Source organism: Cynocephalus volans, chromosome 2 (genome assembly GCF_027409185.1).
Source record: "Cynocephalus volans isolate mCynVol1 chromosome 2, mCynVol1.pri, whole genome shotgun sequence".
NCBI lineage: Eukaryota > Metazoa > Chordata > Mammalia > Dermoptera > Cynocephalidae > Cynocephalus > Cynocephalus volans.
In genome coordinates, this window is record NC_084461.1 from 107,640,329 (window position 1) to 107,657,734 (window position 17,406).

The window sequence follows — 17,406 nt, forward strand, 5'->3', positions numbered from 1 at the left end:
ACTTGGAATGGGGAATGAGACATGGTCGACTCTTTACACACCACTTTAGCTCCTGTTCCCATCTCTTCTGGGCTGCGATGTTGGTGACAAAGAGGAGGTATGAAGAGAAAAACTCAAATGTCTCTTTGCTTAACTGGAAAAAGCCACGGCAGCTCCCTGAAAGCTGTCACTGCTGCTTTGGCGGACTGTGGTCACTGATGTCCTTTGTAGCAACCTTCAGATGCTGGCTCTCTGGAAGGTGCTGTTGGTGGGGATTTCAGAGGGATCTCTGGAGCCTTCCCACTGATGCGACATGATGTGACATGGGAGAACTGTTTACTTTCTCCTCCCCCAAACAACTCCCTCCGCCTTTGGTGCAGCCCACTACTGACTGCTGCCGGGGAAGCCTCTCCTTGTTCATGGGGTGATAACAAGCTCACACCAAACTCCCTTTTACAAAGTCTGTTCAGTCCACAGACATATTCTTGCCATGGCACATGGTGGGAGCGTGGGCTACTTCACAGCCTCCCCACTCTCTGCCGTGCCATTTCTCTCCACCTCTTTTTATTCCTGATCAGGTAGGCTCAGGAACAGATCACCAAGTTTTAATTCTCAAACCCGTTACTACAGCCCAAAACCAGTTGCCAGGACCCAAGCAAATAAGAAGAGGTAAACAAAATTCCTTTCTCTCCATCTGACAGCCATCCCGACTTCATGAATGATTCTCTTGAAACCCAGCCATGGAAAGGGACAAAACTGGCCACAAACACTGCCCTGCACATCTCATAAAGGAAAGGACTGTGTGGACAGCAGCCTCCTCCCTTTTGCAGGCTGTGGGTGGGGACTGGTAGTAGTAGGATTGGTTCTGCTACATCTTTGTGGGCTCTGAAGGAAGGTGTCTGATACCAGCTGCTGAAACGTCCCTGGAAAGTCTCGTTCACATGTGCTGGTACTCCGCTCCCCTCCCCCAACACCATGGGCTTTGGTAACTGGTTTTGGAATAACAGGAAAAGTCCTACTCAACATTCTGTTATAGGCATTAAAAAATAATGTTTAGAGGGAGGTCCCGATAGTCACATGTCTCTACATTTTCTGACAGACCTTGGTTGAATATGGAGCAAACGTCACCATGCAGAACCACGCGGGGGAAAAGCCGTCGCAGAGTGCTGAGCGGCACGGGCACACCCTCTGCTCCAGGTACCTGGTGGTGGTGGAGACCTGCATGTCGCTGGCCTCTCAGGTGGTGAAGTTAACCAAGCAGCTAAAGGAGTAAGTGAGCCGTTGGTTCTGAGACAAAATCTCACTTGTCACTGTTGTGCTTAGTTCCAGCCAAGCAGCATGGTAAGCTCCCTTCATCGCATGGTGCAGGGAATCCCCAACGTTGCCCTCATCTTCTTTTCTTCCTCTGTCCCCAGTGCTCACAGCCAGTGTTCATGCTGAAGATGCCACTGTGTGGAGGCAAAATGATAATTAGACAACAAAGCTCCGAGCAGCCTCCCTGAGCAGGGGACGGAGGCCACAGTGCACGAGGAGAGAGCGTCTCTGTGCTCATCCCAGCTCAGGCCAGATTCTGTAGCAGGCACTGAAAGCACACACAGGCCTCACCTCCAAACTTCTGTCCCTAATATCCCAGGAAATCAGAAGGGCATGAGAGAGAGAGAAAGGCTAGAGAAAGACCAATTTCTCAGTTTTCTCAAAAAGAAAAATGTGTGTTTGGGAAATTACAGATAAAGAACTTGGTAGCCACCACGAGCAAATTTATTACAAAAATTAAGCAGATGATTTTTAAATACTCGATACAAAATAGTGTGTAGTCAGCATGAAGTTAGTTAAACCACTCAGTGACTAACTAAAGACTCTAAGACTAAACTCATAAACTTTTCTTGATGAGATTGTTAGACTGGCACACATTGTGTATCTGGGTGTCAGGGAAGCATTTCTGGGAGATTGTCGTGAAATGCTTGAAGGAAGCAGGGAGGATGCGAGTCCATCAGGTAGGTCTCCAGCAAGTTGAAGGATGAAGGCGCTAATGCCCACCTGAGAGGACCAAGGTCAGCCCTTGGAGAGGAAACAGATCAAATTACAGTTGCTGTATTGGAGAGGGTTCCCTGAAAATCAGAATCAGTATTCAAAGTAATATTGACAGATTGGGAGGATAAACCTTAAAAATTCAATTTTAGAGGGAAAATATAAAGTCTCACCTTTAAGTTTTATTTATTTATCTATGTATATTTCCTGGATATGGATTATTTGGGGGGGGGGGGGAAGCCTAGGATGTGTGAGAGGCCTTAGTTGATTATAATTCATGCAAAAGTATGACATGGCCTGGGACCTCCATCTCTTCTCTAAGCTTGAGGAAACCTCCCTTACCTCTCTACTTCCATGCTCTTGTCTTGGAGCTACAAGTCTCTGTGGCCCTCCACCCATCACCCTGCCAACACCTAGAATAATCTGTTTGAAGAGTTTAGACTTCTACTAGGAAAAAAAAAAGTGTTCACTTAAAAAACAAAGGGGTTAATTCCAAGCATCCTCTGCCCAGTTACACAAAACTTCCTGTGTCAAGTGAGCTTAAAGGTCTCAATGTAATTGAAGGGAAAATGCACACAAATTAATAACTCAGTAAGTTATCTTTCCACAGTGAACATACTTGTGTATATGTCGTTATGTGCCTGAATAGGTATTTCTAAAAACAAGCTCTAGAAAAAGAATTGCTAGAATGAAAGGCATTGATATTAAAAATGCGGGTAGGTGTTGCCTGTTATCTTTCCAAAAGTGTGACACCAATGTCCACTCCCTCCAGTAGTGTGTGGACATATCAATAAAGAGAAGCTTTAAAGTGATCCGATAGAATGTTTTTTCTAAAGGTTCATCCTGAGAGAAAAGATCACAAAACATTCTCCTCAGTCTCTATACTATTGAATCTGAAAAGCTTTTATGAGTTACAATAGCTGCTTTATTGGTGAACTGATCAAAGTTAGGGTCTTGGATTTTCTCTCTGTTGATGACTCTGGGATAAAATACACATATACACTAGTAGACAACAATCCTTCTGTTGTCTCCAAAGCTCAATGCTGTAGACAGTTGTACTTAGGCCCATTACAAGATAAAATAGAAGAGGTTATGTTGTATGCCCTAGTCTTTTAGTTACTGTGTACCTCAGTGAAGTTGGCAAAACTAGAAATGAATTGAGAAAGCCACTTGATATAGCCACAGTACACTGTACCTTCAGGCTCCCAGGCAGCAAAGACACAGAAAGATGCAGGAGGAAAGATGTAAAACACTAGTCTTTCTAGTCCAAATTTCTGGGGGGAGACAGTTTTTCCCACCTTTACCAACTCTTTATAGTTAAAAACATTGTTACTATTTAGAAATGGCAGTCTTCAGCTCTGTTGAAGTCCTAATCAACAAGCCTAGATATTATGGGTTGAATTGTACCCCCAAAAAAGATTTGTCGGAGTCCTAACCCCTAGTACCTCTGAATGTGACCTTATTTGGAGATAGGGTCTACACAGCAGTAATCAAGTTAAAGTTAGGTCATTAGGGTGGGTTCTAATCCAATATGACTAGTGTCCTTATAAAAGGAAAAAATTTAGACACAGAGACAGACACACACACAGGGAGAAAGCCATGTAAACATGAAGGCAGAGATCGGGGTGTTATGTCTACAAGCCAAGGAATGCCAAAGATTGCTAACAAACCACCAGAAGCCGGCAGAGAGGCATGGAACAGATTCTTCCTAAGAGTATTCAGAGGGAACCAACCTTGCTGGCACCTTGGTCTTGGACTTCTAAGCCTCCAGAACTGTGAGACAATAAATTTCTATTGTTTAAGCCACCCAGTTGTGGTACTTTGTTATGGCAGCTCTAGCAAACTAATACAGTAGACATATACTCATTTTTTTCTTTAAGTAATTAAAGTTTATCAGTCCTTTCTGAGGGCTTCTTTAGAATCTAGACAGTAGAGTCTTTCTCTTCCATTCATACCTGGGATTCCAGTCATCAGACAACCCAGTTGCCCCCAAATAGTTTTCTTGACTATGTCACTTTAAGACACCTAATAAACCTTTTAAAAGCAGACTATAATCTTTCTTCCTCTGTTTCAGCCCCTCACTAAATATTTTTTCTTAAGAACTTGACATCCAGTACCAACTAGCAAAGTGGAAAAAGTAGAATGCTCTAAGTATTTTTGGTTTTTATTCTTTTGTTGGACCAGGGTCAGCAAATTATAGACTGTGGGCCAAATCCAGCCCACCACCTGTTTTTTGTAAATAAAGTTTTATCAGAACCCAGCCACACACATACATTTATGGGCTGATTTCATGCCGCAAAGGCAGAGTTGAGTAGTTGTGATGAAATTATGTGGCTCACAGGCCTAAAATATTTACTGTTTGGCCCTTTAAGAAACAGTTTGCTGGCTCCTGCTTTGGACCATTAAGTTTTCAGTAGGGGAGTCTGGCACAACAAGTGAAATGTAATGAGGTCACAGACTTCTCTGGTCTTAGGGATGAAGTATTAGAACTATAACTGATGCTTCTGAGAAAAACGAAGGGAGTGCTTGGGGCTTACGAAAGGGTATTATCAGAATCCAATCTCACAGAATTAGATTCAGGCAGCCATTGGTGTTGGGTATACGCAGTGACAGTCAGCAAGGAGAACACTGGGCTTCCTCAAGCCAGTATCTAAGGTATGGCAGTCATTTTTACAACACTTATAACCATTCATTTAGTTCCATGTTCTGGCTCCTGAGAGCTGCTACCATTTTTAATGCTAACTGTATTAATTTTCTATTGCTTTGTAACAAACTACCACAAAATTAGTGCTTTATAGTAACACAAACTTATCTTACATTTGCTAGGTCATAAGGCTGGTAAGGGTCACCAGACTAAAATCAAGCCTGTCAGCAGTTGTTCCTTTCCGGAGGCTCTAGGATGACAGTCTGTGTCCTTCTCATTCAGGTTGTTGGCAGAATCAGTTCTTTGTAGTTTTAAGACCAAAGTCCCCATTTTCCCTGTGTCAGCTGAGGATCATTCCCGGCACTAGAGGGCGCTGCTTTCCTTGGCTCACAGCCCCCTTTCTCCAAATTCAAAGCCAGCAACAGCAGATCGAGTCCTTCTCATACTCGGAATCTCTCTGACCTGCTCCTCTGCCTCCTCTTCTGCTGCCAGACTCAAGTGATTAGTTCTAAGTCCAGGATAACCTCTCTATTTTAACATGAGCTGATAAGCAACCTTAATTCCATCTGCAGCCTTAATTCACTTTTGCTGTGTGAGATAACATAGTCACATTTTCCAGGGATTAGGATGTGAGTAGACATCTTTGGGCACCACATTAATACTACAGAGTTCAGGAGATACTGCTTATTCCTATAAAGTCAGAATCAGTTTGATTTACTTATTTCAACTTCTGTAGTAATTAATATGTGTTTTCTAAATAGATTTTACTTTCTGTAACCTATGGCTTTTAAGCTATTTTCCTAACTTTAAAGCACATTCTGATACACACACTCATACATCCAGAGGAAATGGAGCACTGCTGTACATTGTTTTCTCTTTATATAAGAAATGCTATATTATTTAATGGTTTAAGTATTTCCAAACTGGAAATAGTTTGCTCATTTTGTTTTATTTTTGTTTTATAATCAGTAACTTAATCACTTAAAAATGCAAACAATTTAGAAAAAATAAGTAATGCTTTGGAGTATATTCTTCCAGATTTTTTTCAGATGTATCAGTATATGTATTTTTTTTTTCTATATGTCATTATAGAAATAATTATAATTTATTTACTCAGACTTATTGATGAGCATTTAGGTTACTTAAAGTTTTTCACTAATATTAGCAGTAAACATCTTTTGGGGGTACGTTTGGTTGTTTCCTTAGGAAAATTTCTGAACTGTAAATATGAAGATTATGCAGATTTTTAAGGCTTTTGAATTTATTACAACTTACTACAAATTATTATGAAAAAACGTATTCCTACAAATTTATAGCAGTATATATCAGAGCTTATGCATCTGGTTGTTTTCCGCAGACAGACAGTGGAACGTGTCACACTGCAGAACCAACTCCAGCAACTTCTAGAGGCCCAGAAATCAGAGGGCAAGTCCTTGCCTTCTTCACCCAGGTAATACCAGGCATATTGTTGTTTAGAGTTAAGTATCTAAAATCTCTGAGCCTTCTTTTGGACTTCCTTTTAATGTTTTTTAAAAGGATAACAACAAAAAATATTTTATTCTTATAAAGAGGAATGAAAATAAGACATTGCAGTGGAAAGGGCACTATTTCTGATTTCCACAACTATGAACAAGTCACTTATTCTTTCTGAGTCTTTCATTTCTTTATCCATGAAATGGGAATAAGGATATGTGGGTTGATAAGTTTGTTGAAAATGGGATTAATGAAGAAAATGCATGCAAAATGGATGTCTAAACAGTAAAACAATACACAAATTTATAGTCACAGCATAAGGAATGAGTCATGCTAGACTTTGGTTATGGTTGCTACTGTGGAATATTGTCAAATTGTTTTGAAAAGCCATTAAAGAATTATCCTTATTCAGTACTTATTTATTTGTAAATTATTAGTGGCAATAAAGGCCGTGCAGTGATTTGTGGCTGAGTCATTTTACCTCAGGATGAAATCATCTCATATATTCTTCATCCTCTTTTCAGTTCCCCATCCTCACCAGCTTCCAGAAAGTCCCAGTGGAAATCTCCAGATGCAGATGATGAGTCTATAGCTAAAAGCAAACAAGGAATCCAAGAGGGGATCCAGGTTCTTGGAAGCCTGTCAGCATCCAGCCGGGGTAGGGCCAAAGCAAAAGATGAAGATTCTGATAAAATCCTACGCCAGCTATTGGGAAAAGAAATCTCAGAGAATGTCTGCACCCAGGAAAAGCTATCCTTGGAATTCCAGGATGCTCAGGCTTCCTCTCGAAATTCAAAAAAGATCCCTCTGGAAAAGAGGGAACTGAAGTTAGCCAGGCTGAGGCAGCTGATGCAGAGGTCACTGAGTGAATCTGACACAGACTCCAACAACTCTGAGGACCCCAAGAACACCCCTGTGAGAAAGGCTGACAGGCCCCGGCCTCAGCCCATTGTGGAAAGTGTAGAGAGTCTGGACAGCGCAGAAAGCTTGCACTTGATGGTAAAGAAGCATACCTCGGCATCAGGACGCAGGTTTCCTTTCAGTATCAAGGCCTCCAAATCCTTGGATGGCCATAGCCCATCTCCCACTTCAGAGAGCAGTGAGCCAGACTTGGAATCTCATTGTCCAGGCTCAGGGAACAGTCCTACAGCCCAGCCGTCTGGAGACCCCACTCTGCCCATCCCTGACAGCACTGCTGCCCAGAAAGTTGCCACAAGTCCCAAGAGTGCCCTCAAGTCTCCATCTTCCAAGCGCCGGACATCTCAAAACTTGAAACTCAGAGTTACCTTTGAGGAGCCTGTGGTGCAGATGGAGCAAACTAGTCTGGAAGTAAATGGAGAAAAAGACAAAGACAGGGGCAGGACCCCCCAGCGGACCTCCGCAAGTAGCGAATCCGGGGATCAACTGAAAAGACCTTTTGGAACCTTTAGATCCATCATGGAGACACTCAGTGGCAACCAGAACAATAATAATAACTATCAGGCAGCCAACCAGCTGAAGACCTCTACGTTGCCCTTAACTTCACTTGGAAGGAAGATGCCAGAAGCCAAGGGAAACCCTGCAAGCTCTGCTAGCAAAGGAAAGAATAAGGCAGTGAGTGCTATTTGGAGAGTATCTTTATTTTTTTGCCCTTGAATTGATTACACTGTTCCTAACACTACAGATTTTTGACCCATGCCACCTTGAGGGAATCCCCTGAAATATTCCAAAGGGATCAATGGAAAGCCCAATTCATATGTTTCTAATGAGACAAGTCATGTTAGAGTACATACCCCTTGCTCTTCCTTTGGAACATACCATAAGAGAGAAAGGCAGATAAACCATAGAACATTATATTCTGGTCCCTAAATTTCCCTAAATAGCTTGATCCTTGGGTGTTAGGGGTCCTAGACTTGGGAGGCATTTCTACAAGATGAAACCACCAATATGTGCAAAATCAGGCCCTTCATTGGTGCTGATTCTGCCTCAGGAAGTCTGTTTTCTTCATGTGACTGGATAGTGTATTCTCAAACCCAATTAGAAAGCACATAAAGAGAAACTCTATTTCTAAAGACTTAACTACTCAACTTTCGAATGACCTTCAAAATGAATACACCACAGAGACCTCCACACTGGCATTTTACAGCACAGACTCCCAAATGTCAATTGGAGGCTATAGAGTCTGAAGTGCTTGCCAGTACACAGGGGATGCTAGAGTGTGCCATGAAGCACATTTATATTTGCATTTATGGAAACTCATACACTATATTCTGTGAGTAAGAGATATGAGCATCTTTTTAGGCAATGTTTCCTGCATGCTCAGTGCTTGCCATGCCATCCAAAAATGCTATAGTAGCCAAAAATTGTAAAACTCTCTATGGGACGGAATGACCTAAATCATATTCCATGAAATCTACATAAACCACCCAGTGGAGTATCAGAATCTTCATAATTTATTATTTGCTGTAACGTTTAAATTCCATTACAGTAAGGTCTAAGATCTGCCCAAATGCTTTTTTGCAGAACCCAAATCAAGTCTTAGTTAGTACCTCTCTAATTAGTTGAGCACCAATTTTTAAATTATATATTGATTTTCTCTGTAAATTGTACTTGTTATAAAGGACTTTAGCATTTATTTGTTTCATCTAGAAAAGGAACACTTTTCCCAAGACACCAGACCTTTGAGGTTAAATACGTCAAAACTTAAATTGCTCAAATAAAACTTTTCCATGTAACTTAATGAGTTTTCTTTTCAGTAGTATAAGAATCATCATCTCAACAGTGTCCCGTGCTCCTTAAAGTATATATTAAACTGCTGTCCTCTTATATACCTCCCGCATGCTTTGTGTTTATTGGAACTTGTGCATGTGCTGAGCTTGTTGCATGTTTTCAGATTATTTTAATTGCACCTCTCTAGGAGATGTACAGCAGCTGCATCAGTCTTTCCTCTAACACGGTGATTGAAGAGCATCTGCATAACTATGCACGGTACGTGGTGCTAGGAGCTGTGTTCTGCAACATTGCCATACCTTTGCTTTGAATTGCATGAGCTTTTAAATTATGGACCTGGAGCACTTTTCAGCAGGGGATGGCACCAAGGAAGAAAAAAATTACATCTCTCCCCCGAAATAGGAGCAGGCACAGACTGGTAACTAAGTCATAGGAAGTACTCCATTGGAGGGGCTTTATTCCAGCATCAGTCAAAAATATCTACTCAGTTCACAGACTTGTATGTTTCCTAGTTGACTTTGGCTGTCAGTCTTTGTTATAAAGGAGTCAAGTACCAAGTAAGTATTGAAATTAAATTTCCTGTCATAGGTGGAATGAGTCAGCCTCCAATCAGAATCAGAACTTTGAAACAGAGCTGGAGTTTTGTTTCAATGCTGATTATAGACTGAAAGCTCCTTTCGTCACCATTCTGCTGATCTGAGGAGAAACAAGGCCTTGCCATTCTGAAATTTCTCTGGCTTAACATTGTGAGCCTCGATTACAGTCCATAAGCTGGTCTTATGAGTGCCCACCAAGATAAAGGTCTTTCTTAAACAGAATGTTTACAATTCAAAATGCATGGACTGTGTACATAAAAGGGACAGGATCAGGTCCCAGTGACTGGGCCACATCCTTGGGCAAAGTCCTTCTGGTCCTCCTACAGCATACCTTTTGTCCCCCCACCAGGAATATGCACAATTTCCTGACAAGGGAGGAAACAGAAGGAATAAAAAGAAAGCAGCTGAAGGGGAGATAATACACTCAGTGTCTCTTCTTGATTGGTTCATTTCAGAAGAGTTTAACCCCCCAACCCATTTTAAAAGAAAACTGTTGCTTTTAAATAATTTAAATTACTAGAAAAATCATGACATGCCATTCAGCTGTCTTCCAAAATCCTCCAAAGAATATGTATGTGTGTGTGTGTGCATGCACATGTGTGTATGGGTGTATGTGTTGTGAGTATAAATTTTAGTTCAGCACACGAAGGTAGAAGAAAGTCACCTTTCTTTTCCCCCTCTAAATCAAATTTAATCTGCTCTAGGTCTGTATTCAGGCTGGAGGTAAGTTATATCTCAGTCATTTTAGGGGGTGCCCCTAGGGATCTCATTCATTCAGTATGCTGAAGGAAGATCCTTAGAGCTCTGATATTTACTGGTCACTGGTGGTCTGCTTGGGTCAAGCGCACATGTTGCCTGAAGGCAGGCATCCGGACTGCTCTGGCAACATGGGGCAGGGAATCTTAGCCAGTGCTGAGAGCCCAATGCCTGGAGCGGGAAGGGAATAGAAAAAATACCCATTCCCCTTCCAGACATTGGTATTAGCCCACTTCTGTGTCTCCTGACCTAGGTCCCCTCTGCTCCCTGCCACCCCGTACCCTTCTCTGTCCCTATCTTGGGTTAAATGTGTCTTCTGGTACCTGAAAAATTCTGCTTTGCTTTAAACAAAAGTCACCAGCAACAACACCCTGAGGCACAGAAGCACAAAGACTTGGCAGTCTGTTTAGGAAGGAAGAGAATACCTCTCCCTTCTTCCAGGCTCCCACAGCAGCTGAGAACAAGACGAGTAGTATCACAGTAGATTCTCCTGCCAGAAATATTTCATCCTTTCTTTTTACAAGCAAGGGAACACAGCTGAGCAATCTACTATAAAAATCAGAGCACAAAATGAGGTTATGGGGCTACTCAGATATCTAACACTAGGTTAACACTTTCCCACTCAGCTTAAGGAACAATCCTAAAGGCTCGGTTTGGACCTATCAGAATCACTGGCTTTATGTATTAACAGAGCTTGATTTCAGTAAGAAACCCCAAATTAAAAATAGTATATTTAAATAAGCGTCCTGAAATCCCCTCAGTATCCTGTAAATTAACCTGTATTTGATTCTGGTTTTAGTTTGGCATGTATTTCCATAGAAAGTGGAAAACCTAGTTGTTTCATGCGAGAGAGGAGAGGTTTGTCTGATTCACTCAGAATCGCACAGAGGCGGAGAGAATCGGCCTCGTTCCTCCTTTAAATAAAGCAAGGATGGGTGTTCCTAGTTGCAGTAAAGATTCCTTGAGAAATTAAGACCTGTGGGAATGTGAGCATGGAAACACCTAACTGACTCTAGTACCTGCCTCGTTTTGCCTAGGAGACCTCCTGCAGGAAAGAAAGGAACCCAAGTATTCATCTAACAGTGAATCTTGGCCCAAAAATTTGCTTGAAGGCCAAATGGCCCCTCTCAGGTAGCAGGAACTGCCCAAGATCATATAATTTTGGAAGCCAGTGGCAGTCATTGAGTTGGAGTTGATGCCAAATATTGCCTCTGAATGGCCCTATTAGTATAGCCCTGGGGAAAAGAGTGGGGCAGGGAATCCCAGTTCCAGGGATACTCTGGAATCGCATTTTAGTTCCTAAGAAATTATGTTTCCCACTAAAGAAAATATAGGGACAATAAATATAACATTTTAAAGAATGTCAGCTCCGTGAGGGGGTTCTGTTTGCTGTTTGTTTTTCTAAATTGGTCACATTTTGATAGCAAAGAATCAATTTATTTTTAATGCCCTTTAAAATTAGATCCAACTCTATTACTTTGAACAGCTTTCCCAGTGTGTTTCAACTGCAGAGGATAACTTGGTTTATAACAAGCAGATTTATCTCTACTTTTTCTTACAGAGGACAAGTTGGTTTTAAGTTATTGCAACTCCAAGGATATGTTTGCAATTACTTGTCTTGAAATGTCAGTGAAACATTCATCTCTCAGAATTTAAGTCTATCTGAGATCTGTAGCACATGAAGTCAGTGTTGATTTCAGTTACTCATAGGCAGAGGCCGTTAACCCCTGGCCACCACCAGTAACACTTTCTCTGACCATGGTGTATCTATTGCCTGAGGGGTTAGCATCAGGAAGCCCCTAATCCTAGCAACAGCAATACAGTAGTCTTTTTAAAAAGACAGTAAGCAATAAACACCATTAAGTGTGGGTTTTACTGCCAAGGAATTAGCCACGCCGGGAGTTATATATCTGGAGCCAAGAGCTAGTATCAGATATTTTGCATAGATCTCAAGGTTATTCAACAGCTACTTCAAAGAGAGTGGTCTGTTTAGGTTGTGGTGATGTGACATCTGCTATGGCAACGGTCATCTACTGTGCACAATAGAGGGTCAGCGTTTGGGGTGTCCTTCCCTCACCCCCAGCACACACAAACACATTTCTGTCCTTACTGTCAGGACATTATACTAAACAGAAAAATGAGCAAAGATGTAGAAGACATTGGGAAGTAGAGGTGAGGCCCTGGCTGAAATCTGTTCCCGACCACTGAAGAGAATTTCCAAAATCATAATGGAAAATTGTAATCAGCACACACAAAAAAGGAGTCTTTGATGCTGCCGAACTAATATGTCCTTGCCACAGTTCCTCTGTATATAATCAAATAACCACATTTTAATCTTGTCTTACTTTTTTGACCTTAAAGTATCAAAGTGTTAACATTGTTTTTTACCCATGTGCCTGATTCTTGAAGGGATAATTATGTAATTACTTAGCCATACAGGTGTGATACCAAGCTATCTGGGTATGTGTTGACTGCATAGTTCTAGAGGGAAACTCCTAGGGCAGCCTGAATCTTACCAATGTAACACTTCAGAAATGTTTGACCAAGTGCTGACACAAAAAGGTATTTAGTAAAGTAGATGGCATATAACACTATAGACATTCAAGTTTCTGCTCAGAAACCATAGTTTCGAGTTCTAAGCCCTGTTCTGAAGTATGTTTTCCTGTGTTTTAATTTCTAATATGCTGGTACTAGGGTCCCAGCCAGTCTGCAGGAGCAGAAAGGCAACAGCTAGGTACCTGGGTGATTGCCTCTGCTCCAGAAACCTCTAGAACCCAGCTGCCGCCCATCACCTCCCCATGTTTCCCAGGGTGTTCTGTGTTTCCCACACAATTCCTGTCCTGCCCTTCCCCACCTCTGCCTCCTCTAGGGTTCAAATTAGTTTCAGAAAGAAAACTTATTTCAAACTAAAGCTTTGTGTCTATGACTAAGAGGACAGCAGGCGACTAATCTCGAACCATTTCTCCACATGAATTAAGTGACAATTTCTCCTTCAAAACAGGCCACAGTTTTAGGTTGTCATAGGCTGCTGCATAGTAGAATTACAGGGAATTGCCTACTAAAAAGATAGATTCTAGTGTATAGAAAAAAATGCCCATGTTATAGGGAATAGTTACAATGATCATATATATCTTTCCAGTATCTAAGCACAACTTAGCAAACTCTTTGTGCAGGCTGGCAGAGTTCCCATGATGAATGCAAGTGTGTTTCACAAGTAGGGTGTCTTTTCATAAACTCTTTACACCCTCAGGGAAAAGGAGAAAGATTCTACCACAGGAAGAGCAGTGTAACAATGTTTAGTATCAAAGTATGATGAGTTGAGGCTTTTAAAAAGCTATTTTAAGAAAGACCCATGTACTGTTTTAAATCACTGCCCTAGGAAGGCAGGAAGTGAACGTGAATTTGTGAACACCCACAAACTATCAAACTATCCGTAGGAGGCTACAGATGGGAGACTGGCCTTGGAAACCATCATCACCCCACTGGAACACGTTCTTTCAGCTTGCTAATCCTGGTTAAGGGTAGTCAGAAAACTTAGCTCACTTGACCTCCACCCTCCTTTTCTCACTCCCCAAAGGTCCAGTTTGGAATTGTGTAGTCCCAAAGGGGATACATGTTCTGAAAGCGTCATAGTTACATCACATGTCTGCCACCGCTAGAGGCATCTCTGTAAATTCAAAGAGCAATAAACTATCTATAAACTCTTCAGGCTGGAGGGCTGTTTTGGGGTTGGGGTTTTTGTTTTTTAACATCTACCTGTACATTTTTGTGGGATACAGTGTGTTGTTTCAATACATGCATATACTACACAATGATGCACTTAGGGTAGATAGCATAGTTTTGTACCCATTAGTCCACCACTTGTCCTCCCCCCCAACCCACTTCCCTCCCAGCCTCTGGAGATCATTATTCTACTCTTTACTTTTGTGAAAACCACTTTATTTTTAGATTGCACATATGAGTGAGATCATATGGTATTTGTCTTTCTGTGCCTGACTTACTACACTTAACATGATGGTTTCCACCCATGTTGCTGCAAATGATAGGATTTCATTTTTTTTATAGCTGAATAGTATTCCATCGTGTATACATACTACAGTTTTAAAAAAAAAATCTTTTTGTTTTTATTGCACATCATCAAAAAGAAACTGAACCGTATTTAAAACAGACAAGAACATTCACAAGGATGTGGAGACCCAAACTTTTCTTCTTTTCTGGCCCTTACCTGCACTCCACATGAATGGAACCCACTAACAAAGACCGTAATTGTTTTGGGGGCTGCAGAGCTGTGTTGTGCCCTTGTGCACTGTCCAGTTTGAAGACTGCTGGTGACAATGACAAGTTTCTCGACAGGATGACTAGGCCAGGAGAGCTGCCCCGGGGATATGGTACACCATGGTACTTTTATCCATTGATTCGTTGTTGGGCATTTACACTGATTCTGTCTGTTGGCCACTTTGAATAGTGTTGCGATGAACATGGGAGTGCAAGTGTCTTTTTGATATATTGATTTCATTTCCTTTGAGTATTTACCCAGTAGTGGGATGGCTGAGTTGTAAGGTATACCTATTTTTAGTTCTCAGAGGAAACTCCATACTGTTTTCCACAGTGGCTGTGCTAATTTACACTCCCACCAACAATGTAGGAGAGTTCCCTGTTCTCCACGTCAATATTTGTCATTTTCTGTCTTGTTGATAATAATCGTTCTAACTGAAGTGAGATAATATCTCATTGTGGTTTTAATTTGCCTTTCCCTGATGATTAGTGACTTTGAGCATTTTTTCATTTGCCTAGCTGTATGTCTTATGTTTTTTTTATACTGAAACAGTTAACTGTGTTTATCTGGTATATAGCATTGAATATCAATACCTGTATGCAATATTTGATGCTCAAGTCAGGATAATTAGTATATTCAGCATTATACAATGTAATCATATTTTGTGGTCCTTTACCAATTTCTCATTAATCCCTTTTCCCCCTGCCCGTTTCCCAACACTGGTGCCCTCAGTTCCATTCTGTCCTTTGGAAAGTTGAACAAGTTGTTGTGATTGTTGTATCTTCCTTTTTTTTTTTTTTTTAGCTCCCACTGATGAGTGAGGACATGTGGTATTTCTCTTTCTGTGCCTGACTTATTTCACTTAACATAATTTTCTCTAAGATCATCCATGTTACTGCAAATGGCAAAATCACGTTACTTTTTATGGCAGAGCAATATTCCATTGTGTATATATACCATATTTTCTTTATCTAGTCATCCACTGATGAACATTTAGGTTGGTTAACTCTTGGGCTATTGTAAATAGAACTACAATAAACATGGAAGTGCAGGTATCTCTTTGACATGATGATTTCAATTTCTTTGGGTATATACCCAGCAATGGGATTGCAGGATCATATGGCAGTTCTATCTGTAGTTGTTTGAAGAACCTCCGTACTGTTTTCTGTAGTGGCTGCACTAACTTACAGTCCCACCAACAGTGTAGGAGGGTCCCCTTTCTCCCCATCCTCACCAGCGTTTGTTACTCTTTGTCTTTTTGATAGTAACCAGTTGAACTGGCATGAGATGATATCTCAGTGGGGTTTTGATTTGCATTTTCCTGATGCTTAGTGATGCTGAGCATTTTTCATGTGTGTGTTGGCCATTTGTATGTCTTCCTTTGAGAAATGCCTATTTAGCTCCTTTGCCTATATTTTAACTGGGTTACTTGTTTTTATACTGTTAAGTTGTTTGAGGTCATTGTATATTCTGGGTATTAATCTCTTGTCACATGTTGTTTCCTGTGCTCTTGGGATCTTATTCATAAAGTCTTTGCCTAGTCCTACTTCCTAAAGTGTTTCCCTATGTTTTCTTTTGGGAGTTTTATAGTTTCAGGTCTTATATTTAATTCTTTAAAACATTTTGAGTTGATTTTGATATATGGCAGGAGGTATGGGTCTAGTTTAATTCTTCTACATGTGGATGTCCAGTTTTCCCAGCACCATTTTTTAAAGAGACTGTTCTTTCCCCAATGTATGTTCATATAGTCTTTGTCAATGATCAGTTGGCTGTAAGGATATGGGCTGATTTCTGGGTACTCTATTCTTTTCCATTGGTCCAAGTGCCTGTTTTTATGCCAGTATCATGTTGTTTTGGTCACTGTAGCTTTGGAGTATAATTTGAGGTAAGATAGTGTTATGCCCCTGGCCTTTTTTTTTCCTCCCTCGGGATTGCTTTGGCTATTTGGGGTCTTTTTGTTCCATATGAATATTAGGATTGTTTTTTCTCTTTCTGTGAAAAATGTCATTGGTATTTTGAAGGGGATAGTATTGAATCTGTAGATTGCATTGGGTAGTATGGACATTTTTGCAATGTTAATGAATCTAATCCAAGAGCATGGAATGTCTTTTCATTTTTTGTGTGTCATCTGATTTCTTTCAGCAGTGATTTTTAGTTCTCACTGTAGAGATCTTTCATCTCCTTGGCTAAATTTGTTGCAAGGTATATGGGTTTTTTTGTGGGGTTTTTTTGGTGACTATTGTAAATGGACTTGCTTTCTTGATTTCTTTTTCTACTAGTTTGTTATTGGACTATTAAAAAAGCTACTGATTTTTGCATGTTGATTTTGTATCCTTCAACATTACTGAAATCATTTATCAGCTCTAAGAGTTTTTTTTATAGAATCTCTAGGTTTTTCTAACTATATATCATATCATCAGCAAACATGGACAGTTTGACTTCGTCTTTTCCAATCTAGATGTCCTCTATTTTTTTCTCTAGCCTGATTGCTTTGGCTAGTATTTCTAATACTATATTAAATAGGAGTGGGGAGGATGGGCATCCTTGTCTTATTCCTGTTCTTAAGGGAAAATCTTTCAGCTTTTCCCCATTCAACATCATATAGGTGGTGGGTTTGTCATATATGGCTTTTATTGTGTTGAGATACTTTTCTTCTGTATGTAATTTGCTTAGAGTCTTTATCATGAAGCAATGTTGAATTTTGTCAAATGCTCTTTCTGCATCTATTGATATAATCATATGGTGGTTGCCCTTGATTTATTGATGTGATGTATCATATTTATTGACTTGCATATGTTGAACCATCTTTGCCTCCCTGGGATGAATCCCACTTGATCATGCTGTATAATTTTTTTAATGTGTTCTGTATTCTGATTGCTAATATTTTGTTGAGGATGTTTGTGTCTATGTTCATCAGCAATATTGGCTTATAGTTTTCTCTTTTT

The 17,406-nt window shown here is 40.6% G+C and overlaps 1 protein-coding gene across 1 annotated transcript in view; it reads left to right on the forward strand.

Moving 5' to 3' along the window:
* SNCAIP (synuclein alpha interacting protein) overlaps positions 1-17,406 on the forward strand; it is a 78,439-nt gene that overhangs the window by 53,346 nt on the left and 7,687 nt on the right. The window contains exons 9-12 of the mRNA XM_063087881.1: positions 1,079-1,248; positions 6,009-6,101; positions 6,649-7,717; positions 9,021-9,091. Of these exons, the coding sequence (XP_062943951.1) occupies positions 1,079-1,248; positions 6,009-6,101; positions 6,649-7,717; positions 9,021-9,091 (1,403 nt within the window). The remainder of the gene's footprint in view (positions 1-1,078; positions 1,249-6,008; positions 6,102-6,648; positions 7,718-9,020; positions 9,092-17,406) is intronic.